Source organism: Vicugna pacos, chromosome 30, assembly GCF_048564905.1.
Source record: "Vicugna pacos chromosome 30, VicPac4, whole genome shotgun sequence".
Taxonomy (NCBI): Eukaryota; Metazoa; Chordata; class Mammalia; order Artiodactyla; family Camelidae; genus Vicugna; species Vicugna pacos.
In genome coordinates, this window is record NC_133016.1 from 3,340,877 (window position 1) to 3,368,828 (window position 27,952).

Below are 27,952 nucleotides of genomic sequence, written 5' to 3' on the forward strand. Positions count from 1 at the left end.
TATTTGCAAAGATCTGCACAAGACTAAAAATGACATTGCTGTTATAGTGAAAAGCTGGGAACAACTTAAATGTCAATCAGTTGGGATGGTTAAATACATTACACCCACATGCAAAGAAACACTATGTAACTATGAAAAAACCTGTTGAGTGAAAAAAAGCATTTCCACAGCAGTGGATGGAGCCTGATTCCACGTTCACAGGAGTGCGTGTGAATGTCCATCCACTCTCCAGTGTGGTTATCTCTGCAAAGAGGAATTGCAGGCGGGTTTTTAAAAAACATTTTTCTTGAAACTGTTTTGTATTATTTAAAAGTTTTACAGGGGTATATATTAATTTTATATTTGGGGGAAATTCTCTATAATGATAGCCTATTTTTCTCATTACGTTATTCTTTCTAGCTGATGGAATTATTTTTAATTGTAAAGAATTGTGCTAGGTCTTAAGTAATTCAAAGTGAGAAAGTGCTATACTTCTTAAACAACAGAAATCTAGAGTACATTTCATTTATTTATAAAAATGAAAATAAAAAATTTTAAGGCATTCTAGCATATACATCTTTTCCTCAACCACTTACTGACTGCATATATAGTAAGATATCAAAAACTACATGAAACACAACAATATAAAATATATGAGAATAGACTTAAGTATCTTTTGGTTAATTCAAATCAGGCTAACAATTCTATTAATTATAGAAAGAAACAGCATTTGGAAGAGAAAAGAAGAAAATGTTTTCTAGTCGGTTCATAAAGAATTTGGATTGAAAATATTCCAACAGTTCTATGTAAAAAAAATGATTTGTGGATATTTTAGTAATATGTTTGTTCTTAGAATAAAACAGATGGCAGAACAGTATCAAATGTAATTTCCAGATGCATGGTTTTGTGAATTCAGGGCTGTGGACTCAGTATTATCAGCTAAATGTCAAGTTTAACTGCACAATTTTTCAGAGTAAACTTTAACTTAATGATTAACTTCTGAAACATCACTTAAGGGTAATTATCCTGGGTCAGAGTCCAAAAGGCAAGTGTCCTAACAGCTGAGAAATCCTGTATCTTTGGGCAGTGTGCTGCTGCTGTGCCCTGTCCTCAGCCTGCAAAGGCCCCAGAGCACAGGGTGGGAGCCAGCGACGGGAGCCCTCTCCTCCTCCACCCTCTACAGGGGCTTTACAACACGTCACAGATGCTGTGCACAGTCGCTGTGCACAGTCCTTAGCCAAGGGCTGTGCTGTCCCCACCACTTACTATTTCCTTGCTAATTCTAAGGTTTCAAGGAATTTAAAAGTAGTTCCTTTGGTACACGAGATTGGGGATCCCTAAACTCGGCAATTCCAATTTGGATGATGTAATAAAAACTAAACTGGAAGATAATCGTTTAAGTTACCTGGCGGATAGTTTCTTCTTTCATATCCATGTCTTAAGCTTTAGGAATGATGAGAGATTTCTTAGGTTTTGATTTGTCCACGTTATGTATCTGTAACCAGATTGAAGAATCACATTTTGTTATAAATAAACTGTACACCTGCAGTTGGCTTAGAATAGATACTCTGTTTCTTAATGTGTTTCTGAATGATTTGGGGCAAATTATTTAAATCTTTATTTAGGGGTTTTAAAGGTCTATCACATGGTAAACACCCCCAGATTAAAGTATTTTTTTTACCTGGTTCCTAGAAGAGCTGGATTGTGTACACTGGACAGTACTGGAATGAGGCTTCTTCGAAGACTTTGAAGAGTCCGGACACAATTTCCTTTTAGACCTGTGGGCTGTTCTGCTCACTGTTAACCGATGGTCACTGACATCAACTTCTTGAGTTTGATCAACTGATTGTTGCTGTAGCAGTTGGGGATTTTCCATTTCTGTGTCTGATTCAAAAATGTGTGGTTGTTTTTTCACTTTTAGTGACACATGGCTTTTCCCTAAAATTTGTGTTATATATTTGCTTGTCAAATTTTCATTTCCATTCGTTTGGAAGTCAACAGCACTTTTTATTACACCTAAATTGTTATTTGATGTCTGAAATACTGAACTATTAGATCGTGGTTTACTTTCACTTAAACTCATAGTTGATGATTTTCCACCAGAAGGGGGATTTTTTGTCGCATTTTCACAGGACTCGGTGTTTTTTCCTTGCAGAGATCTAGCAGTCTTCAGATTTAAATTTCTAGCATTCATTTGAATGCTGCGATGAGATCTTTTTTCAATAGCTCGATGTAAATTTGGTTTGTCATACTGGGTCATGCTAGTTTTAAGTGAAAACAACTTAGATTCTGTAACAATATGTTGTTTTCTTTTCAGGTTGTCAGGTTCTAAGATATTTCTGTTCATCTGTAACGACTGATTTTTGAAAACTGGTATGAATTTAGGGGCAATATTATGCTGGGAGCTAAAATTTGTGTCTTGGACTTGAGTATTTACTCTGCTGAGCTTTGGTACTTCCAGATGCACTTGTGCTGTCTTGCCAGACAGGGACTTCTTTGTGCTCTGAACAGATTCTGGCTGGAGGGGCCGAGCTGAGGGCAGGTAGGACTTCGGCTGGCTGACTGAAAGCTCCACCTTGTGGTCTGCAGCTATGAAATGTGGTAGAAGATTTTGAACCAGGGCGGGTCTTGTGGAAGGGGGCTGAGCCAGAGAGGACCTGAACTTTTGTTTAGTGGTTAGGTTGGGCGGCTTGACTTTGTTTTCCTGAAAGGATAAAGATTAGGAAATTTAGAAAATGTAATAACGTCCTTAATGGAAAAGAAATAAGATATAAAACATCATCAAAATAAGAATATAATATATAGAACAGGTAAAGAAAAACAAAAAACAAATGAGCCTTATTGAAGACGAGTATATTTCTTATGTTTTGTATCCTTCTTTTGATACTACCCTTTCAAGATAATATTTTAAGATGAAGTTATGTTCCAAGTTCTATATAAATCAACTATAAAAGCTACACACGTGGCGACTACCGTTGTCCTACGGTTGTATGCATGCTGCCGTCTTCCTCAGAAGGCCTTTCCCTCTTATCTCCATTTAATCTCTCTCTACTCCCCAAGGATCTGCTATCAGAATTTGTCACCCAAAAAAACAGGACGAGGTAGCAGTCTTATTCTTTAGTGTGCATGTTCAATCTCCCCAAGTAGATGCTAGATTCTTTGAAGGTATGAATCATGACTTTCTTATTCTTACATTCTTCACATTCTTAAATCCTTCATACAGTTACTAACAAAATATTTATTCAAATAAATTAAATTAATGGAGGAGGTGGTTGCATCTACACTAGGCCTTTCAGAATAAGTAAGATTTGGACTGCAGCAGCCTCTTCATGTGGACTGGGTCCCCTCACACATGGCAAAGCAAGTGTCCCAAGAGAGCAGTAGAAGCCATTTTTCGTTTAATGACTTAGTCTTGGAAGTCATATGGCATCACTTCTGTCACAGGCCTGCCAAGACCCAAGAGGAGGGAACACAGACTCTATTCCACGAGAGGAGAGTGGCCACTGGTCAGAAGGACATGTGATCTGGGGCCACCTTCAAAATGGAATAGATGTCAGAGAGCAGTCCGCTTCTTACCAACATCAAGCCTCTGACGTCACAGTACAGGTGGTCTAGAGAAGACCTGGTGTGCTTGGCACTGGAGCCACACACAAACCTGACGCAGGATTTAGAAAGCTGAAAGAGATGGGATGGGGTGGAAGGAGCCACGGCAAAACTCCTACTCCACACCAACAAGCTGCCAGAGCTTATCCCAGATGAGTCTGAGTTGCAACACTGGCCTCACTCAGACTTTTAAGTGTGAACATGGCTCCTGTTTTGCCTCTACTTTCCCGACAATCATGTGGCACCCCAAGCCAGAACTAAAAGGAAATTTAGTAAAAAAAGGAATTCAAGGACACATACCTATAGTGTACTCACGTTGACTTAATACAAAGTCACCACAGAGGACAATGCTCCTTCTCCCACCCTGACTATTTCTGGAAGAAGTGGGAAGTTCCCAAGAAAATCCTGGGTAAGGTTTGGGGTGATGCTGATAGTAGGTGACTGGGCTCATTTTTGTCTGTAGACTTCTCAAGGTGGAGTCTTATCCACGTCAGTAGGGCAAGAAGGCACCCCACTTTATGTCTCCCTAATTTTCAGAGGGCACAGAAGAGGACCCAGCCAACTTTCATGACCCCAAGTGAAGGGATGCAGGGGCTAACTGAGAAGTAAGAGCTGGTCTATAACACCAGGAGGTTGCTAGGCTGAGTGAAAAGCACGCAGCAACAAAGGGTTTGCACTGCTTGACAGGGCTGCTCTAACAAAGCCACTGCCACCAGAAACACGGCCACTTTAAACAACAGAAACGTATTGTCTCAAAGTTCTGGAGGCTAGAAGTCCAAAATCAATGTGCTGGCAAGATTGGGGCCATGAAGAAGAATCTGTTCCAGGCCTCTTCCCTCAATTTGTAGATGGCCATTTCATATTCACATGGCATTCTCCCTGCATATGAGTCTGGATCCAAATTTCTCCTTTACATAATACCAGTCATACTGGATTAGGGGCCCACATATTCCAGTGTCTAATCATATTTGTAATGGCCCTATTTCAGACAAGGTCACATCTTGTGGTACTAGGGGTTAGGACTTCAATATATCAATTTTGGGGTGGGGAGGGCACTTCAACCCATAGCAGGGTTTGACATGTAACTCTGAAGAGACGGAAAAAGGGACGCAGCTGTTCTTCTGAAGACCACCTCTACAAAGGAGCTAGGAGAAAACAGTGCACAACATTTTTGTCAAGATACCATATGAGACCACCAACATCAGACCAATTCAAATCAAGAAGTTAATGCATCTCGTCTCCCCTCGACCACCCAACTGTGACTGTGTGATGGACACAATGAATGGATTGGTGTTCAACACTCTTTCCACCCTCCTTCCAGCATTCCTTCCAGAGCCTAGAAATCTAAAATGAACATTTTCTCCTTTGCAGCTAGGGTTCAGGATGTGATTTAAGATCAACGAATCAATTGATTGGAAAGAATATTTGGAAGGAAGAAGTGAGATAAAGCCATACTTCTGTAGTTTCTGCTGAGAATTTTACTTATGAATGCCTTTGGTTTCTCAGTTGCAGAGTTGGAATAGGCCCAAGTGTCCGCTCACCAGCTTGGTAGGTGTCCAGAAACAGAGCTTAGGGCATTTGTTCTCCTGATGTGAACCGTATTAGGCAAACACACCAAACGCACTTCACCACACACCACTGCCCTCAGCCTATGTATGATTTCCCCTGTGCATAGATGCTATTATGGGGAGAATGATTCTTAAATCTGAATGAAACTCTACCTCAAAAAAATGTTTTTTTTCAGAAGTGATGGAGTCATCTCAAAGTATCTAGATTGAATTTTTTCCATTTGATGAAAAAATGGTTCAAAACCGAAATTGGAATCAATTATAGAAAATCAAAGAATGGCTATTTTTTGGTCCCTTGGGTTTTATAAATTGTAGTAACTTTTATTTATTTTTTTAACTTTTTTTTATTGAGTTATAATCATTTTACAATGTTGTGTCAAATTCTAGAGTAGAGCACAATTTTTCAGTTATATATGAACATATATATATTCATTGTCACATTTTTTTCGCTATGAGCTACCACAAGATCTTGTTTATATTTCCCTGTGCTATACAGTATAATCATGTTTATCTACTCTGCATTTTAAAATCCCAGTCTGTCCCTTCCCACCCCCTGTAGTAACTTTTAAATAACATACTACTTGAGAAACCAAAAGAAAACCTCATTATAGGCAGATTTGTGTAAGATTAGATTACTTCTATTCTGACATGAAACTTAATCTAGAATGTGTCTGAAATATGTTTATATTCATACCCAGTTTCATCTTCATTTGTCTTTCAGTATATACATCTGATGGAAATAACTTCTAGGAGCTTGTTTTCTCCCCCAAGCCTGTCACTGTATTATTTATTCTTTCTTCCAATTTCTAAAATACAGTAAATAGCCCAAAGGGGGAAACCTCTAGCTTTATAGTCAAAATTTATAAAAAGATGACAAAAGGACCTATTGTAAACAGCAGATGAAATCATAAATAATTCAAAGAACTTAAAATACTTAAGTGGGCAACAAACCGAAGATTTGTGAAGTCGTAGCCTAACAGAAGCCACGTGCTTTACCACATTATTACCATTATTCTGCCAGGTGTCACTGGCAGATGTGGCTTAGTTGACTTTAATTTCTAGAACTTTATATACAATTTATGTATCTTTGTACATTAACATAAAATTATAGAAGGAAACAAAAATCTTCAACCTATATTTATATATGAATAGATCTAATGGAGGCATAGAATTGAGGTAATGATTAGATACAATTTGAGGACTGACCAAAATGATGGGTCAAATGTGTTTTATCTATTAAAATCTGGTTCTGTGCCTTGCACCACCTGAGTATTTCCTGATTACAGTTGAACCAGAATTCAGTTAAATTACAGGTTTTGTAGGAAATATGGGGCTTAGAAGAATGTGTTAAGTTTAAAAGATAAGATAACATAACATAATAAGGGAGCAATCATTCAAATCCAGAATATGAGACATTTTCCAGGGCGAACGATCCAGTTTTTCCCAGCAAATAACTATCATAAACAAAAAGGAAGGGAGTTTGTAATGTTACAGAATAAAAGAGATCTAAAAGATATAACAACCAAATGAAATTATGTGGACCCTGCTTGATTATGATTTAAACAAAACCTCTAAAATAAATCTTTGAGATAAATAAGGAATTGGAGTATGAACTAGTATTAGATGATATCAATGAATTATTGTTAAATAATTTTAAAAATCTCTTATCAAAAAAGATGCATACTAAAGTCTTTACAGATTAAATAACAGCATATCTTGGATGTGTTTTAAAATACGACAGTTCACCCCTCAACCCCAAAACAGGTCAAGGACGAGCTGGATGACAGGCATGTGAGAGTTCATTATACTACAGTATTTATGTATTTCCGAGAATGCCTGTAAGTTAAAAAAAAGAAAGAAAGAAAGAAAAGCTAGTTTGGGTAAGCACTCCTGCTAATTTAATTTTTTAAAAGTCAGTTGAGTTTTATCAAGTAGTTTGATCAATTTATTTTTCACTTTTTAAATTTATTCTTTTTGGCACTGCATGAATTTTAGAGCAAACATGAGGTTGTAGCAATAATAGGCAGTAACATTTATTGAGAGCTCACTAAGTACAAGGAAATGTTCTAAGTAGGAGTATTTAATCCTAAAACAAAAACCAAAAACCAAAAAACCCTCTGAAGTACTGTGAAGGACACATGATGTGCCAACCAGATCCCCTTTAAGAAAAGGCTTTTCCCCCACTGCCAGGATGCTGTGAGCAAACCACCTTTGGCAGCCGGCCCCTGCAGGGTCTTCCTCAGTTACAGAGACCTGCATCACCCTAGTACTTGCTGGCCTCCAGGTGGCCCAGATCCAATGACAGATGGAAAAGGGATATAAAGGCCTGGCTATTTTGGCCACTGCAGAACTACGGTGCTGGGCTTTTTTAGCCTCAGTGCTCCTCAGAAGGTTGGCATGGCTATCTAGCACCTGGTTTGCTTTTGATTTCTCCCTTTACCCAATCTTCTTCCTTCCCTGCCATCCGCGGGTGTTGATTCCAAGGACAGTTCTCAACAAACCACACGCACTGGACTCCATTTCTGAGTAGGCCTCCTAGAGAGCCCAATTTGTGACAAGAGCTATTATTACCACCACTAACCATGCCCCATTTTAGAACAGGAGAAACTGAGGCACAAGAGGATCACATAACGTGTCCAAGATTATACGAGTAGTAAGGGGTTCAAATGTAGGCAGCCTGTCTCTAGAGCCTTGGCTCTTAACTACAAATCTAAACTTTTTCTAATTTTAGGACTGAGAATCTGATTCTCTGGGATTTAGTTTTAATTTTGCAATGTATTTAACTATATGGCTTTGGTTAAATTATTTGAATGCTGTAAGCTTCAGTTTCCTGTTTTGCAAAACTGAGACAATTTTTATCCCCAGAGTCTATTTTGATGATTAAATGAGATAATACACAATAAAAGCAGTTGGGTTAGGTAGTCCATCACTGAAGGAAAGAGATCCAAGTAATACACCTGTGTAGCATGTCTCAGAGAACTTGGTAGGACATGAAATTTCTTACCTGTAGATGCACTTTCGTTAGTTCTTGTGTGTAGTAGCATGGCTTAGTTGTCATCTTTACGGGAAATCCACATATATGGGGCAGTTTAGATTTTAATTCTGAAAGAAAACTTTTTAACACACCTTCCATATCTACTCTTGGAAAGAACTGTATGGGCTGACTTCTGATGCAACTGAGAGGGTATCTGAACAATGTTAAAGAACAATGGAACATTTTTTACAGATAAGAGACAGCATTTTTTTAATGACAGTAAGAAGATCTTAAAATAGAATGCCAAAAAGGCACACATAACTAAATCCTACCTACTTTATACATTGCTCATTCCACATTAGCCAAAGCTGTAAACTATGTTTTCTCAAAGGGGTCCCAATTCCTTCTATTTTAACACTCACAATAAAGACAGCTAACAGTACCCTTACTCTATGGCTTTCTATGTAGACTGGCAAATTAAGACATCCCAAAAGTGATTTATAAAAAAGACACTATGACCGTTATGGGTATTTTTTAAAAGCGCTTATAATAAATAACAAACAGGTTGCACTTCCAAGAGCAGTAAAAATTTAGTGCAGAGAAACAACACATATAGATTGTATTCAAGCTCAGAAAGCAGTTCTTTGAGAAAAGCAGTCTGATGAAAAATATCCTGAAGACCTGAAATAATGTCTTGGCATCTAATGAAGAGGAATAATTGACACCTGTCAATCTTAACTTTCTATTAAGATTTGGGTTAGGAAATGTAGAATACAGAAAAAGAACACTAGGTTCCTCCCTCTTCCATTTGGAAACTCCAGCTAATCAAAATACAGGGAGGCAGGAATGGTGAAATTAGTACTAACTAAGATGGAAGAGTTTCACGTGAGCACTTGTGTACTATTCATTTGTAGATTTTCTAAAATAACATTAAGAAAAACATTTTCTTAATTCAATGGAGAACATTAAGTGCAACTGAAGTCCTCTAAACTTTGCCTGTAAAATTAAATAGTCTCCAAAAAGAAAGTTTCATTAAATGACTAACTTTTTTATTCTACCCTTTCAATAATATCCATAATGCCACGAGAGGGAGCCCTTGGCTAAGGAGAATCTTACGATTATTTTCTTACTTTCTACTAGGAATCATGTAAACATTTTTTCTACTTAAAGTTTCTTCTGCTGTCTAAATTGTTGCAGTAGTGTTTAAGGAGGAAAATCATCATTATTTAGCTTATCCTCAAATAAAAATAGGAAAATTCTAGGGAAAACAACAATACTCATTTGGATAAAAAGAATTATAGAGAAAGTAGTTCCATTTGAACTTAAAGAAGGCTGAAAATGATTACGACATCAGGGGCAGGGAAGCCTGGACAATGAAGTGGGCAAAGGGCAGCTGTAAAGGATACGTGAAGATCTTTCCTCCTATCATTTTGAAGTAGATGCTGCAGTATATCTGAATATTTCCACAATCTTCTGGAAGTTTATAGCCATACTAAAAATTAGGAACAACGTGGAAATTCTTTTGAGAGAAAACTAAACTTAAGGTTAAATTACAAGAAGCAAAATCAAGTAACTTTCAACATAATATATATTTCTGTTCCTTACCAGGTCGTCCCAGTGCACCTGCAAATCTTCATATGAGTGAAAAGGACAGTCAGGAGGTATGGTGTGAAGAAATCTTATTATTTGTCCCATTTTCATACTATGAAAAATGAGTTGGTAAAATATTATGAGCCAATGCTTAGATACAGTTTAACTATGTGACTTAGAAGGCTTTCAAAAAGTTTTAGCAACTATTAACACACAAGTAATAAGCTACTCACTTGCTCCCAGTTCCAAATACACATTGTTTTAAATCTTAACAGCTAGAATTGTTAGGTGAAATTCTGTTGAACTGATGCAAACAATATGCCAGTTATAAACACAAAATAATGAGTAATATTTCTATACAGAGGTATGCCTGGTAATTGTTAGACTTGAGGGAAAAGTCTGTTAGGAGTTGAATGAATAGTAGTCAAATCTATGTTCCGTATCTACATCTGCTCGGCTTCAATGACCAAATTATTATGCATATGTTGCTATGTAAAGTCCTTTTTCCTAAAAAGGTTAAAATTTCATGCCAATAGACATATTTATGTTAGTAACAAGCCATTTTCCTCCTGAATATAGTACAAACTTAAAACTTAGCTCATATAAAATGATAATGAATCAATTATATGCACAAGTTTGTAAGAGTCTATTGATATTACTACAATAGTTGTAATTTCATAATGAGATTCTAGAACATTTACTCTTTTAAAACTAGGCTTAATAAAAATGTAAATGTATAACAAAATTATTTTAGTAATTTGACAAAGGAAATTTATGGCTTTTGCAAGTATGACAATATTGCTTCAATACTCTTTTAAAGTTATAATTCAGTTTCAAAACTTCACAGAAATGGCTTATACTTTTGCACACATCAATGTTGAAGCAAAATACGAGAAAACAACTGTGTCTTGAACCACCCTAGATACTACAAATCGAAAGCTCACCTTGGTAAAACGTAGCACCAGTTGCTTAAAATCGAATGTCCCTCAATAACAGCATTCTTGTTAGTACCAAAATCCTTTAAAATACTCCGAGAAATATCAAATTCTCTTAGCTTTTAATAGAAATAAGATTTTAATGCATAAGCCTTCGAAAGAATTTGGCAAACACAATAAACATTAAAACACAGATTTATTATACATGCACAGAGTCAGTTATAAAGTAGTTTCAAAGGCTAAATTACACTGAATCATACATAACCACTTTATATATTGTAATCAATGTTTCAGCTGACCATTTCTCCCCTATCCAACATATTAAACATTTCATGCCTTTCCTCTTCCAAACCAAAGCTCCTATTTTGTATTTATTTGAACCGGTTTTCAGTTTCTCTAGTTATGTTAATTTATGGGAAGTTGAATCTCTTTCCAAAGGAAGGTATTTACATTTTGTCAGTATAGCATCTCAACTAAATTTATTTGTTTTGTTTTTTAAACTGGAGAATGTGTAAGGGAGTTATACCTCTACCTGGTCTTCTGGAGGGTAGAGGACAGCCAATACTCAAGACTCCCACTCTCTTTTTGTATCCCTCTTCCATGTCCTGAAAAGCTTTTTCCCCTGGTCCTTAGGCATCCTATCTGTAGGATATTTAAGCCTGTAGGCAGCACCACAATTTGCCTCTTACAGTTTTCTCACCCTGGGACGTGTTCCTGGGGCATTTTCTTACAGTGAGCCAGAGACACAGAGAGACCCCAAGGGAGGCGAAAAATAAAGGATTAATGGTGAGAGGACACTGTATCATGTTTAGAGAGGATGGTTCACAATCCCTTGCCCCTATCATCATACATCTTTTGGGAAACAAGGTTCTGGTTTCACTGCCTACTGCTTTTCAATGAACTCCAGCTAACCTGGCCAATTTTTTTTATTGCCTGGACAAGTCATAAGCATTTTAATAATGCACTAGCTTAAAGCACTGCCCACACTCTGATTTATCTGAGTCCTACCATACCAGTCTTACAGGCCTAGATCTAGACCCACCTCCTCCACATTTGGTGACTTATCCTTCTCTGAATTCCTATTGCATTTATTAGACTAATGGAAATGGGGAGCAGGGCAGAGCAAAAAAATAGAGATGTGGGAAGGGGAAGATGATAAGTGCTGGTTATGTTGTGAAGACGGTAAGAAAGAAAAGATACCTATTGTGCTGTGCACTGGAGATAAATCTTGTACTGTGATGTTCTATGCTTAAGAGGTTAGTCACCTAAGCTGCATTATAAGAAAAAGATGGTCAGTACAGGGATGGCTATGAGCATCAGAAAAGACTGGCTGAAGGTGGATGAACAGATTATTCAAGGGAAAACAGAAACTGAAATTGAACTCAGGGAATATAGGTATCAGGTCAAAATGTTTGCAGTTTATAGGTTCTCACATACACCAACTTACATAGCTTGAGTTTATATCCTTTTGGGTATGTCTATATTGTTCAGAGGCTCAAGCCAACGGCTGCAGGGATCTCTGTGAGACTAGAACTAGTCTATATTGGTCTTCCTCAACTTAGAGTTTTCTGAAGACCACCCAACTCTTCACCAGATAACCCAAGAGACTCTGATTTATCTAGGGTTTATTTTTGAACCCTTTGCATTTATTTACTTCACAAATATTTATGCGTCCTTATGTGAACAAACCCATAGTGTTAAGAAAATACTCCATGAATATCACTTCCTCCACATAATGCCAATCTAAAGAATCTGGACTTGATTTTCGCTGGGCAATATTGAGATACTCCAGAAGCAAAGATGACTCTGAAGTCTTTAGCTGGGTAACTTATTGGCTGTTGATGCCATCAATCAAAAGAGCAAATTCAAAAGAGGTACAGAGTTGAGGTTGGGGAGCATGACAAGTAAATAACTCAGTTTTAGACATAACTGGGTCTGAGTACTATTAGTACATTCATGTGAAAGTATCTAAGAGAGGACAGACAAGCGGAAATTAATCAAGAATGTTTGGGAGGTATCATTGTATAGGTTCATCACTGGAATGGGTGAGTTTGCTAAGAAAAGGAAAAGAAGGTTCAAACAGAACCCTGGGACCAGCAACATTTACAATGGATAAGAGAAAGAAGAGCCGTGAATGAGTGGAGGAGAACATGGAGGGGGAAATCAGTTTCAGAGAAATCAAAAAAGGAGATGATTTTAAGAAGGGAAGGTGGAAAACTGTGTCAAAGTTCCAAAGGTTTCAAATATGAATTTCCTCAGACATCTCCTTTTTCTCTGAACTCCTACAGAAATGTAGTTCCTATAACAATTATTTTGATATTCTACTGCCAAAAAACCTGATATTTAATTGTTTTTTTCCCCCAATACTTATTAGGTAAGCACTTCTATGGGACACAGAAATTTGAGCCAAGGCTAGGTGAAGAAGTGTGATATAGTATAGCAGAAAGAACAAAATGGAAGGACAAAACCTAAATCCTGAATCTCTTACATGATGACCTAGAACAAGTTACTTAATCTCTGTGTCTCAGTTTACTTATAAAATAATAACAATAGCTATCCTTTCTGAACCTCTACTATGTACACTTGGTGTACTTCATCCCATTAACCTCCCAATATCATATGAGGTTAATATCATTACTCCAAATTTACAAGAACATTGAGATCCAAGGAGATTAAGTAACATGCCCAAAGAGGCATTGCTAATAAGGGCAGAACTGGGAATTTTAATGAGGTTCTAAGCCTACACTGATTTTTTTTTTTTTTTTGGTGTGTGAATTTAACCAGTGCTGAGTAAATGTTTCTTTCTCCTGGTAAGTTTTGTGTGTGAATGCCTTTTCTTCTGACCAAGATAAAAACTTCTAGAAGGAAAAGATGTCTTCTATCTGATCTGATGTCTGATCTCCAATGGGAATCCGTGGGTTTCTGTTCCTGCCATAAGTGGTGGATCAGTCTACCTAATTCTAGGGTTCCAATAGGTCACATTCTCCAATAGCTGTTTTCCTTTTTCAGTAATAAAAAGTGTGATCATATATCTGTTAAAATGAATAAAGTGGAGACCAAACTCGAAAATTCCTTAGGCAGACAAAACCAGTTAAGTCACAAAGGCAAAATCTAATTTAGCTTGTTCTGCAACATAAGCAAAATTTAACTTAGATTATTTCTTGTAAATGCCTCCAAACATCATAAGGGAAATTTAAATTGTGTTCCAAACTGGTGTAACTCTTAATCAATCCCTTCATTTGAAAACCCCATTGCTATAACCAGTCATTATAAAGATTAAACAGCTTCCACAGTTTCACTATATAATCTGTCCTGTAATAACACACCTCTGAGCTTCATTCCACTGTTGAAGACTCCCAATTCAAACTGATTTTTAGTGCACAATAAACTCTTAATAAATACAATTTTGATTGATCTTATTTTATGTTTTAACATAGCCCAGTTCATACACATTAGGCCAGTATCCCATAAGATTAGTGTCCCTTTCACTCTTAAAAGTGTTCATTTTGGATGATGAATTACATTCTCATCCTAGTAATAAAGGTGGCATTCTGATCTCTATACACCTTACTCTTTTTCATCATTCTGTAATTGGTTCAAAACTCAGGTATATAAAACAGAAGTATCATCTGTAGAAATTCGAAGGGCAGTAAGACAGTATTAGTCCTTCAGAAGCTCCTTACAAAGCAAGTTGGGGATATAACAATCAGCATAACTCTAAAAATACAAATAAATATGTGAGCATGGAGCTGAATAGTGTGAAGGTTTAAGAGGGTGGGAGAGCACACTGAGTTTGGAGCTGTGGAAACAGATACGGGATGCTGCCCATTCTGACAGAGAAGAACAAACCTCAAATATACATGACAGCCCATTCTCAAGGCTTTGACTCCTAGGATTGACCTTTAAAGGCATAACACTTTCATTCATGTATAGATAAAAAGTTGTGGAACAGAGAATAATATTTGTCTTGTTGGAGGTTTACAGGAACACCGTGCCTTGACGTAAGTGGGCAGTTGCAAGAACAACAGATTCTGACACCAAGAAGTTTGCAACGACCAGCCACACCTCCTCCCCTTTCAGTATAAAAGAAGCCTGAGTTCCAACTTGGGTAAGATGGTTCTTTGGACTAGTCCACCATCTTCTCAGTCTGCTGACTTTCTGAATAAAGTCACTACTCCTTACCCCATACCTCTCTCAATTTGTTAGCCTATCATGCAGCAAGCAGTATGAGCTTGGACTTGGTAACAAGTCCAGCTATTTATATTCAGGTCAGCTTTCCTACTGGCTTACATAATTCTTGAGGGCCAGAAAGTAGATCCTATTAATTTTTGACTTTCCTATTGCTTCCACATAACAGGTAATCAAAAAATTAAAGAGAAATGAATGGAGTAGCATCTGAGCTAGACTTTAAAGAATGAGCAGAATGTATAGCCAATCAGAGAGGCTTCTAAACAAAGGAAGAGTCAACTGTCCTATGCCTGATATTTCTCAACCTGGATACCACTGACAATTTAGGCTGAAAAACTCTTTGTGGGGGTTGGGGTGGGGTTGCCGTCCTGTGCACTACTGAATTTTTAGCAGCATCCTCGCCTCTATCCACTGAATGCCACTAGCAACACATTCTTTTCACTTTGCGATAACCAAAAATTTCTCCAGATATTACAAATGTCTCATGGGGAACAAAATCACTCATTTCACTCTCCACTCTTCTCTGTTGAGAACCACTGTCATGGGAGAAATAAGATAACATTTATTCAGTTACCACTAATGTGTAAGGTTCTATGCTGGGTGCTGTGAAAATTAGCAAAATAAAAGACAAACCTTACTAAGATGGAAAAAAGGGTTATATGTAAAAATAGATGTAAAAATAAAAACCTATCATAATGCCAATGGGGGAAATTACATTTAGTACAAGCTGAAATAGCACTTTTAATATTTGGAGGTAAAAGAAGAGGCAAGTAGTGGGTGCTGAGGCAGGGCAGGATTGTGGAGTCTTGAATGTCACCTAAAAAGATTTTTGAGCAAGAGAATAATATAATTAGATCTGCACTAAATTGACAGAATGACGTTTTCTTTGGTTAAAAAGATTTAGGACAATATCAATACATCAGGCATTTAATAACATGGATTTTGATAATAAAAAACCTTCATATCACTCTTCTTGTTAAAAATTAAAACCTACTAGCATGTCAGTAATAATAAAAACTATATTAATTATATAATAAGCATAGGTAGATTAATTATAGAAATCAAAATATGTGGTACCTGAGGTGGTGGCAGTCTGATTGTGTAAGCTTCTATACTTAGGCAAACTTGAGTTTCTGTTACATTGATGTCTAACACTGAAAATAAAATATTTATCTGTGAACTTTCTGGAATTATTACTTCATCCTATTAAAGAAAGTATTTTAGTAACAAAAGAAACTACTTTAACAATTTATTCAAGTTAGAAACAGTTAAGAATCCATTTTTCAAATAATGGTAAAATTCAAATCATCATTATAATATTTGACTGTCTACTGATGAGGTATCTAAAAGAAGACAAAAGCATGAAACAACACATATGTGGGTATGTATGTGTAGGGCAGGGTTACAATAAGAAAGATGAGATATCCCACAACTGGGAAGGAAACTCAGTAAATACCTTTTAGAAGTCTGACATCTATTATGTGTGAAAAATGAAGGCTCTTCTTACATTAGAAGAGGGTACCGTGCCAGGCTTTTGACTTCTGCAGTCTTACTAACAAATGTCCTTGAATATACAGGTAGATATATTCCAGACCTCACATAGCCCCAAGGCTTCTACCTTGTTTTCTCATAATTAAAATTACTCACACAAATTAGAAAGCAGCACCTGGAAGAAAGCATGAGGGGGCTTCTGGTGTACGGGTAATGTTCTATTTCTTGATCTGAGAACTGGTTATAAGGATGTTTAGCTTGTTAAATCCAATGAGCTATGCATCTATAATTTGTCAGTTCTGCTGTATAATATTACATTCAGTAAAACTAAAAGAAAAAATTCTAACGCAGGAGTGAGGAATTTTGTTCTTCTAAACTGGCATCTTGAATCTCCGACAGCTGCAGTCTCCTACAGCTTGTGTTTGGGGCTGGAACTAAATTTAGGTAAGGAACCTGTTCATCCAGAGCTAAAGCACAGTGACAGCCACTGTCAAACTTAAACATGAATCCAGAGCAAGGAGGGCAGATGGGCTTCAGCTCGAAAGTCAACTCAGATTGAACAGTTTGTGGATTATAGGTGCTAGCCCGGGAATTAAGGCTATGGCCAAACGGTGGTGAAAGCTACCATGATTAATAACAATGCCCACTTGGGCTCGGGATTTCTACCTATCTGCTGTCTCTGGACTACCCTTTAGGAACATGTCTACCTGTAACACAGCACACCAGTGAAAGAATTAGTTTAGACCATATTGCAAACTGTGTATTCTAGATCATCAGCGTCTCTTTAGACAATCTTTTTTTTTTAAGGAAAAGAAGATTAATGTATTCATACACAATAAAGTATTTACTTACAACAGTACTAAAGAATTTTTATGATATGGCTCTGGAAACTATACATTTTTAAGTGTCTGAAGAATTAAACTCCTTTTTAGTTGTAATTTTCTTTGGGTAGAGAAACTCAAAATATAGCTTTAATTCCAATTAAGAGAACTGAGTTTTTTCTCATGTAGGTAGAATACATTTTGAACTAGAGGTGATTTCCTGAGCGAAACTGTAATTATAATAATATCTGATTAAACTCTGATATAACCTGATCATCAAGATTGTAACAACCCAACTATCTGTAACACTGTTTTTGTAACAACCACGATTAATGTTTCATCTATTAACTTATGCATTTTTACTTACCAACAGCACTTTGCTTTCCCATCTGAGAAAGAAATTCTCTTCCTTAAAAAATCCACAGGATATGCCATATTATTATAACTCATAAATCATGCTTGATATAACCTTTTCATGTGAAATTATCAAAGCTAAGGAAAATGCTTTAAAGTGCAGTTTTATACAAATGAACATCTGATGACAGCTCAGAGAAAAAATACAATTGCCAAAAAGTATTTCTCCAATTAAAAGGACAGAATTCTTCCCTCAAATATTTATTACTGGTATAAAATACTTAGAAAACAGTCACTGCAACACAAAATTCAGAATAAACTTTCGGTTCCAACAATATTGGTAATTTGCATTCATTTTATGATAATGCTCCATGACTTACATTTATTCCTTTTTAAACATCAAGTATTATATAATAAAAAACATTTTCTTCAAAGAAACATTAGGAGACCTCTTGGATATAATCCCTAAGAAAGAAAATGACACATGTTGTTGCAGGCTTGCCTGAGAATGCTTGGTTGGGGCTATGCTTTAAAAAACATTCCCTAAAAATAATATACCTTGAAATTAAAAACAGATGTACATAGTAGAAGTAATCTACAGAGAATTCTAATGACTGAAAGAGATAAAGTCACCTTGCACCAAGAGATAGCCCGTTTTATTCCAGGTTGGAGCAAGTCTAGCCGTGAGTGAATATGACAGACAGCTCTGAAGAATTAAAGGAATTACTCGTTGTGGAGCCTCCATCTAAAAATATTAAAGCACAAAATGTAGGAAAATTCACAGCAATTGATATGTCCCTATAAACTCATAGAAAATGTCTGTTTAGATCACTGCTAACAAACTAGGTTATCCCAGATATGTTATAGTTATCACTACAGCTAATCCTATCTGGTTCTAAGTTTAAAGATGTGTTAAAATATATTCACTTTGAAACTATGACTATATTGGCCAAATTCTATCTGCTTATCCTGGACCAATAAGCCTAAATTCTTAGAGCACCTGTGCTAGGACCTTAAACTTTACTTTGTATTCTGATCTATACAAAGGAAATAAGGTCAGAACTATGTTATAATATTCTTCATTATTGCTCATTCTAGTTCAACATCAGAAAACAATTACATATTTAGTAGTGCACACATGCAACCAACAGAGTATCTCTACTAGTACAGAGTTTCAAAGATCAGAACCTTCACTTTCGACCAATAGAAGTAATGGGACCCAGATTTATTCTCCCACTTGCAATAACTGCAAAACTGGGTAGGTTATATGAAACAATGGCTCACAAGACACAGGACATCAAGTAACAAAGAAGAGAAAACACTAAGAGGTGGGAAACCTATGATTACCCCAGCATATTGATTAAAGAGGGTTTCCAGGCTGCAGTGCAAGGAGGGGGAAACCTGGAAGAGGCAGTGGGCTTCCTGAGTTGAATAGACAGAACTGAGAGTCCAAGGAGGCCAAGAAAGCTACAGTTTTGAGGGTAAAGTATTGGAGAGGAGAGAGCTGTACAGAGAGAACACTCTGAGATCAGCAGAGTCCCTCCTTGAGTATTCAGGTGCGTATGGAATAACACGTATATAAGGAAACTACACAGGTCTTGGGAAAGAACCAGGGCTGTATGCTACACAAACATCCTTGCAAATATAGTCCAGAAGAAAACACTGGCACTCCTGCTAGCAAGGCATGCAGAACAGTCAAGAGAGCCAGGGAGAACTGTCTCACAATATTATCTACTCCTTTTAAAAAAATATATAGTTGATATACAGTATTATGTTAGTTTCTGATTTGATATTTGCACACATTATGAAATGAGCATCACAATAAACTAGTAACCATCTGTCCGCAAGGTTATTACAGTATTATTGATTGTATTCTTTATGCTGTATGTTACATCTCTATTGTTTATTTATTTTATAACTGGAGGTTGGTACCTCTCAATCGCTTACACCTCGATCCACTTCCACTCCCAGTAACCCTCCTTTGTTCTCTGTATCTATGAGTTTTTCATTTTGTTTTATTTTGTTTGTTGTTTTTCAGATGCCACATGTAAGTGAGATCATGTGGTATTTGTCTTTCTCTGTCTGACCTAATTCACTTAGCATAATACCCTCTAGATCCATCTATGTTGTTATAGATGGCAAGATTTCTTTTAATGGCTGAGTAATATTCCATTGTGTATATATACACACCACATCTTCTTTATGCATTCACCTATTGACAGACACTTAGGTTGCCACCCTCATCTATGTACCATTTTGGTTTCTGGTGAATTTTCCCAGGATGCAAGTAATTAAATCTCTTGGTGGTGGAAGGGATCAGCTCTGTTCAATAGACAATTTAATTAAGGCTATTATTAATAGGACTCCAAGCAGCAGGATGAAACCAATCTGCAATGCTGACCTCAAACATGCCCCCAGGGTCCCAGATGTTCATTAAACATCTGCTGTGATTACTATTATGTAGAAAGTATCCATATAACGAAAAACTGAAAACAATCATGAAGGCGCAACAAGGCTGGGAAAGCATGTCGGGTTGGAAGAAAGCTCATGAATAACAAGAAATTCAGGATCTGGAAGTCTGGTGAAGGGCACAAAACGTATTTACTTAGTAGGAATCAGGAACTAGGATACATGGTGAATGGATAAGGTTATTATAAACCTTTAAAATCCTTTAAAAAATTTTAAACATTTTGGACATGAGGCAGCTTGAAGTGATAAAGTCAAAGGTGTGAATTAAAAGGCTGGAAGAAAATGCTAAACACTAATTGTTTTCATTAGTGTACAAGGACTATGGATGATATGTTTCTTAATTTTTAATTTTTTCTTAGAATCTTAAGATATATATAAAATGATGATATTTGGTATAAATATTTTTATTAAATCAATGTCAAAATGTTATCTATTCTTATGCTCAGAAAATAACTGTACTGATCTTTAGCATTCATCTCTAAAATAATATTTTATCTAATCTTTCATAACATATTTGTCAAAAAAAACCCTGATTTTGACCTTTAATTCAATATATTAATAAGAAGATTAAATTCTCCAAGAGCAGGCCAGTAAGACAGCAAGGGAGTCTCCACTAAACCAAGAGCTACTTTCCACAATAAAGGACAGAATTTTGTAGGGGGCCCCAGAAGATCTAGCTTCTAGTTTTAGGTGAATGATATACTCTAAATTTGGTCCTCATAGTTCACATATAACTGTTTCAGGATAATCAGATTCCTTAGATGACCAAAGACTTGTCTAAGCAAAAAGATTCAACTAAAATACTTCCTCATTGCTCCTAAAGAATACTGCTTTCCCACAGATTGTGAATGATGGCTGAAACCAGCTTTCAGGTTATTCAAAAATTTCTCAGGGAACTTCAAAGCCCCTCCAGATATTGCTGAGTCACTATCGTCCTTCTAGAACTTATAGAAAGCATCTCATCTTGGAGATGACCAAAAACCTCATTATCCCGAACACCACTTAACCTTGGAACAGAGGCCAGCAGTGATGCCTGGATGGGCTGCTAGAATTACCAAGGATATAGTGCCTCAGAGACAGGGGGAGATGTGAAGGGAGCTCCAGCAAAGCCTCCATGGCCGAGTAACTGAGACACGAGAGGTGCTCAACTCCACACATTCATTTTTTTCCTTCACTAAGATCCAGACACTCATCACCATGGAGAATACAATCTATACTGTTTGGTTCCCCTACTTATTAGCTATATGATTGTGGACAATATTTTCACCTTTCTGGGTTTCATTTTCTTCATCTGTAAAAATGGGGATATTCCCTTCTTAGAAGATATAGATGGGAAATGAGATTATGCCACATAAAATGCACGAAAGAAAGTACTGGACAAAATTAAGCCTCTTCCCCTTTTTCTCTACTAAATGTGCACAAGATAACTGCTCTGGGAAAAAATGTTGGGTTCTTTCAAATGCATAGCAATAACTTCTGAGAAAGATACTACAATTTTTGTTTTCTGACAAAAGAAGTGGAAAACAAAATAAGTATAAATACCATCTAAAATTATTATCTTTTTTAAAACTTACCTTAGCTCCATATTTTTCAATGTAGGCATTAAGTTTTCCAGCTTTATAAAATGGTATCTATAACAAAAATCCACATTTACAGAAAGGACTTTACACAAATATATCATTAAATAATGTACTACATAAAGAATTTAAACATTATACAGCAGAGGGCACAGCAGAGGGCCATTATCCTAACAGTTTCTATGCCTTGGAAAAAGAAGTAGGTGATAAGCATTTTCTTCCTGAAATAGAATCTGTGGGTACATTTGCAAAATGAGGAAAGCCTTTCTGGGAGTGACCTGAACACAGCAATCACATAAAGGAAAAGGCCAATAAATTTCATATAACAAATATTCAATACCTTTCTTAATAAACAATAATGTCTTAGACATGAATAAAGAAAGTGAACACAAGTGGAAGATCAAGGGGAAAGTTCAAAAGGCCAAGGTCTTTCAATTAACCAATGAAAAAACCAGAAACTAAAAGAAGTTATTATTTTTAACCTAACGGATTGGCAGATATGTAAAAACTGCTAATACCTAGTGTTTGTGAGGATGTGGAAATACAAATTATCTCAACACATTGTTTATCAAATGTAATCTAGTACAAGCTTTTCAGAGTGCAATTTAGCAGTATGTAGATTATAGTTTAAATGTGCTGCAATCCAACATCTAAGAATTTAACCCACAGAAACTGCCAGACAAGTAATGATATAATTTCAATGATGCTTTCTGAAGCATTGTTTAAAACAGCACAAGACTCAGATGTGCATTAGAAAGTAATAATTAAATTATTATACATTCATACAATGAAATATTTCACAGACTTAAAAATGAGTAAGATATATATACTGACACAGAACAATATCCTAGAGGCTGTTAAAGGGGAAATGAAAAGTAAGTTTCAAAATAGCATGCATAATAATCCCACTTTCTACTTTTAGTATTTTTGTAAACATTTTTATATCATGTACTATCTTTGTAAGAAAGCAAAGCATATTTTTAGATAGCTATTTTCCTCTTATTATTCTTACTAAGATTAGGATATCAGGATTTACTAGAGCTCTAAAACAATGTCCTCCTTGTTCCATAAATTTCTGGGTAGAATAGAACACAAATAAGAGACATTAGTGTCTACTTGTTCACCAAGAACTTGTCTTTCTCAAAAACAACATTAAGGATGAGAAGATAAAAGATGGACATACAACCATATAACCTAGAAGAAAAATAAAAGACCTGCAGATTTTGAATGGCCTAATGGCATTGTTAATAAATGTCAATTTCAGTGGATTCTGGGGAATTAAAATCTCAAAATAAAGAGGACTTTCAGAAAGATTTTTGACAAAAATCTCAGGATAATATGATTTTTATAAAGACTCTTGGTACTTCATTTATCATTCGTAGGTATATACGGCACTGGGAAATATATTTCTTCTGATTTTACCAAGTAAGAAAAAAAGTTTTTAACGTTAGTGAATTTCCAAATTAAAAAAAAAAAAACTGTTCACCTAAGTTCTTCAAAAACAATTGGAGATTTGTTGGTATGAGAAACTTCTTTTATATTTAATGTAATTCTAAAGAATAAAATACAAGAAAAGGATTAAGCTTGTGCTACCTTTAAAAATGATGCTATAATATATTTTATTAATAGTCTTTATCTTAACATTAATGACAGAGAAAACTAAATATGAAATTAGAGCCACAAAAATGGATCTTAAACCTCAGGTATATCAAAGTTAGAGTCATTAATGGTTTGATCAAACTACAATACAGCATAATTTGTCTTCATAAACCATCTTCAGTTTGCACAATAATTAATACTTGAATTATTGTTTATCAATATTGCTCCCAATAATTAGTAATAATACTTTATAAAATGTTAAAAAAAAAAAACAAAAACTAACCGCCATCACCACCCAAATTTGGGTAAATATTCCAGGTACAGGTGATGTAAAGATATCTTGGTACAAAAACAGCAATTGCCTGTGGAGATGAAATGTATTAATTTTAAAACGGATTGTTTACTATCTGTTTTTACTTTATCAGAACATTTAAAATTTGCTTAGTTCCAATCAAAAGTTTGAGTTTCTTCTAGGCAAGAATTTTATCACAGATTTCTATATCTCTCCCCACATTTACCATGGTACCTCAAACACTGTAAGTGATCAGCCAAGATTTGAAATGAGAGAATTATAAAGTTTTGGATATGATATTAATATGAAAACTTGTCCACATCTGTTTCCTAACATCTTTCATATGTGAAACAAAATTTCTCTTTTAAAACTCCATTTCTATCTTTAGACTTGAAAAAGTCTAAACTATGAAGAATCCCGCTCTTTTAACTGTTTCTTCCATTTTCCTTTTCTTTTTTTATTTTAAAGTGGTGGTCAGAAGAAGTCATCAATTACCTCCATGTTAGAACTATTGACTAGATTCCTTTTCTTCCAAAGGATTCTTTTTGCAAGCCAGAATGAAGTGGGTAGCAGTTTTAAGTTAGTATTCAGTAGCCAAATGAACTTACAACAAAAATCATCACAATGCAAATTACCATCAATAATTTTGTTGGAAAATGTGGGGAAAAAACACGAAATGGAATAGAGTTGGAAATACAAAAAATTTCAAAATTTTTAATCACCAAGGAAACAAATTTTAAAAACCAGGAGTGTGTGAGTGTGGGGTTACATCAAAAAGTGAGATGGGTGAACCTATTTCTTGTGGCCTATCTTTGTTGGAACTGTGGTGCAGCAGGTTCTTGCTTTTGCAAGGCTTTTCCTTGTCTGACACAACCATGTCTCTGCTCTCTCTGTTCCAGCCTCTTTATCAGTTACTGAGACGATGAGTCAAAACACCCCACTCCAAGGGCATGGCCACCTTCAATATGAGGGCAAAAGCTGAAAAACTGTCTTAAGGTTTTCCGCCTATTTGTTTCCCAAGGGGGTCACAAGTAAATGCTCCAATATGTATCAAATTACACCTTAGCATGAAGGGTATACAGACTCCTGTATGCACTTGAGTGGGAAAATACACAGTGAGGAGAAGAAAATGTTTGTAAATAAGAAAAAAATGGAGGAATGGCAAGAGTATCTTTCTTATTTCTGGCCCCTAGTAATCTTATAAATGTTTGTTCCTCTCCAAGAAATTCAGTTACAGATATAACCTTGTTATGTGTTCTAAGAGTCCTTCTTTGAGTGCCTCAAACAAATTAAGAGATGAATACACGGTGGGTCCTCAGTAATCATGGAGTTGTACTTCAGGCTGCAACTAAGCTGTTTTTCAAAGACTATCTTGGCTCAGATATTTCAAGACAGTTCTTGGAGAAATACTCTTTAGAAATACTCCTACATTGACCTGAAAATTTAAAAATAATACAAATCTAAAATGTTTACAGTATCTTGTAAAGTGCTTCATAAATAGTAGGTACTCAGTAAATATTTATGTTTTGGGATCCTGATTTATAGACTAATGTCTATAAAATTTTTAAATTAAAATATCACTCAAGAAGTCACAAATGTAGAAACTCAGTATTGAGATATTCTCAAATCTCAAGTATTTTAAGTCCTTCCCTAAATGTAATCCAATACACCTGGTCAGAGCAAAACTGAATTCCTTTACTTTAAAATTATATAAACAGACTGAGTAAATTAAGTATATTGCTTTAAAGGAGATACTAAAACAGCTCTTACAGGTCTCAAAAAATTTAGAAGTCTTAGTTACAAGATGCATTTTTTACCTGCATATCTTTAGTTGGGTACTCCTAATGTCAGTATCCGCCGCTTCATCACTCAGTATTATCCTGACAGCACAGAGTTTGCTTAAGTCTGGAAGTGTGACGAAGAACAGTGACTGCAGCCTAGAGTCATTCATATTTTCCTGTTGAATGAATGTCTCAGCTATCAGGCCTTTAAAACAAACAATAAAAAGTTAGTAAACTATTTTACCAATAGGGTTTCAATACCAACCCATCACAGAATATTTGATACCCGTGTTGGTATAAGATGATAAAAACAAATTAGCAGACATCAGCTGTTGAATATCACTGATATTTAAACTTGGAGGTTTTCTAATGATAAGCTAGGTAATCTTTTGGGGGTACAAGTTTTATTAGGATGTAATTCATATAACATATAATTCACCTAAAGGGTACAATTAAATGGTTTTTATTATATGCACAGAGTTATGCACCATCACAATCTATTTTAGAACAATTTAGTTACCCCAAAATATAATCTAGAATTTTAAACCTGCAGTTGTATACCACAAATAGAATAACCTGAATACAAATAATACAAAAACCCAGCAATGTGTATTAAATGCCTACTCTGTCCTGGGTACTAGATACATTTCTATCATATTGTCTTTATTTAACAAAATACTTCTAAAGTTCCTGGCTGTTCTTAAGTTTCATTTTGTTTTCCAGAAAACAAAATCTTTCCTATGACAATAATAACTTTTTAAAAATCAAAAAGTATAGCAAAGTCTTCTGCTGTTTTAGGTTATCTCTAAAGCACTTCAAAATCGAGAAATATATTTTTCATCATTTCACATGAAATAAAACATTTACTAAGATCTCAACTTTTATGTAGTTTCCTTTTCCACTCATTATCTGGCTTTCAGACTTCTATTTGGGACACATTTTACAGCTGATAATTCACAGAGTATACCTTTGGAGTCTATCTTATGTATAACAGAAAAGAAAACTGCAGTGTAAAAGTAAAGCAAAAGATTTAAGCTCAACTTCTCTACTGCTGTTTGAGGAAGGCTGGTAATGCCCTCCGGCCCCCTGACATTTTTCTCACTCAAGTCCCACAGTGTTTGAAATTTTCATCATTAAAGATCACTTAATCCTTTTAAAAATGGAAGTACTCTCAGAATGGTTAACACAAACTCCTATAAAGTGTTAAAAGACCTAATCAAGATGATTTCTGATGTTAAAAATAAAAACATTCCTTCTTCCTCTCTGCTTTTCTCTCTTCTGTTGCTACTATATGCTCACTATTGTGAATTTTTTTTAAAGATGAAGTACAAAGTTCCAAGACAAATACAATCTACTTCACAATTTTGCTGAAAATTCACTTCTTTGATGCATTTTAGTAAAGAACACCTATAATGAATGAGGTAAAATATAAAACAAAGAATTGACTGTGGCTTAGACCCAGAGGTACAATGTTGCATATTTCAATGAAAATAGGTCAAAAGACCAGGGGCGAAAGTTAGAGACTTCTTACTTTCATTTTTAAAACACATTTCTCGCTAAGATTACTTTCTGCCTCATTTCCCCTTTAAATCTTAAGCAAAGTTACCAAAGAATTCCTGTGAGCGGGCCTCCCCTTGTCTCGTCAATCTTCAAAGACTGATCAGAAAATTGTACGAAAACAACGTTGACCTGTTCAGGAATAGGCAAGATATTTATTTTATTATTTAGAATTATATCAAAACCTTATTTTTTCCAGTTCATAATTGGCAAAACCTACAAATTAAAAGTCTGTTTCCTTTTCTGAGATTGTGTAAGAACTATATTGTAACGCTCAAAACCCGGACACATATAATACACATGGATGAGCTGTTAACCTTGTTCAGAGGACAGCCGCGGCACGCCTACCCTGGTGATAAGTGTTTCCAACGAGCAACAGGTACCCACAAAATTCTACACTGGAGTGACCTGACGTCTAAGCAACTTCCAGCCCCAAAGAGCTTCACTGATCTCCACCTCCGAGAAGGCCCTTGGTGGGAAAAACACGGTCAGGGGCTCAGATTTCACGCTGGTCCCACCGATGGCTTCCATGGTCCACCAGCAAGTGTCCTCCCCGCGGGGCCGCATTTTCTTGCCCACAGCGCGGAACTGGGTGGAAGCATCTCTGGGGTCTTTATTTAGCTTAAATGCATTCTTTCAAAAAGCGATGCTATAGATTACTAGCTAAATAAGATGCCCTAAAACTGGAACCTGTAGGCCTTCGTGAAAGAATGAATCTTTGATCCTTTCCTTTTATTCTTTTCAAAAGCCAGGACCAGCGCTCTTCAAGGCGCACAGGCTATCCTGCTCGCCATTCACTCCCTCCACAAACTCGCCCGCCCGCCCGGGGCGAGCAGGGCCCTGCAGCGGGGGTCCTGCCCGCCCCTTCCCTGCCCGGGTCGCTCCTAACGGTGGGGGCATTACTCGTAAAATGGTTTTAAAACTGTAAAAGCGATGCCTTCAAAGCCGTCGCCTCCTGAGGCAGACGCACGAACCTCCCCCCTCACTGTGAGGAAGCGGTGGGGTGGGCGGCCGGGCCTGCAGCAGCCTCCCGCGCCGGCCCGCTCCCTCTGGCTCCCTCAAGCAGTTGTCTCCCGGGTCAGGCCCGACCCACCTCAGCGGGACCGCAGTCTCGCGGCCAGTCGGCCGGCTTTCCTCAGCGCCCTCTTGGCGGCTCTGGGGAGCTGCTCCCAGA

The 27,952-nt window shown here is 36.4% G+C and overlaps 1 protein-coding gene across 2 annotated transcripts; it reads right to left on the reverse strand.

Moving 5' to 3' along the window:
- C30H18orf63 (chromosome 30 C18orf63 homolog) lies at positions 1-27,946 on the reverse strand. 2 transcript variants are annotated; one of them, XM_006213222.4, is made up of 15 exons: positions 27,872-27,946; positions 26,828-26,910; positions 25,258-25,426; positions 23,432-23,510; positions 21,547-21,603; positions 18,137-18,248; positions 17,517-17,558; positions 15,915-15,991; positions 10,659-10,768; positions 9,730-9,826; positions 9,531-9,616; positions 8,155-8,338; positions 1,661-2,683; positions 1,385-1,474; positions 1-243 (listed from the first exon to the last, which is right to left on the reverse strand). In XM_006213222.4, exons 3-14 carry the CDS (start codon positions 25,389-25,391, stop codon positions 1,418-1,420), a joined length of 2,058 nt encoding a protein of 685 aa, XP_006213284.2. In that variant the 5' UTR covers positions 25,392-25,426; positions 26,828-26,910; positions 27,872-27,946; the 3' UTR covers positions 1-243; positions 1,385-1,417. The 2 variants fall into 2 exon arrangements, with proteins under 2 accessions (XP_006213284.2, XP_072808377.1); XM_072952276.1 differs by lacking the exon at positions 17,517-17,558.
- Between the last annotated feature and the right edge of the window lie 6 nt (positions 27,947-27,952).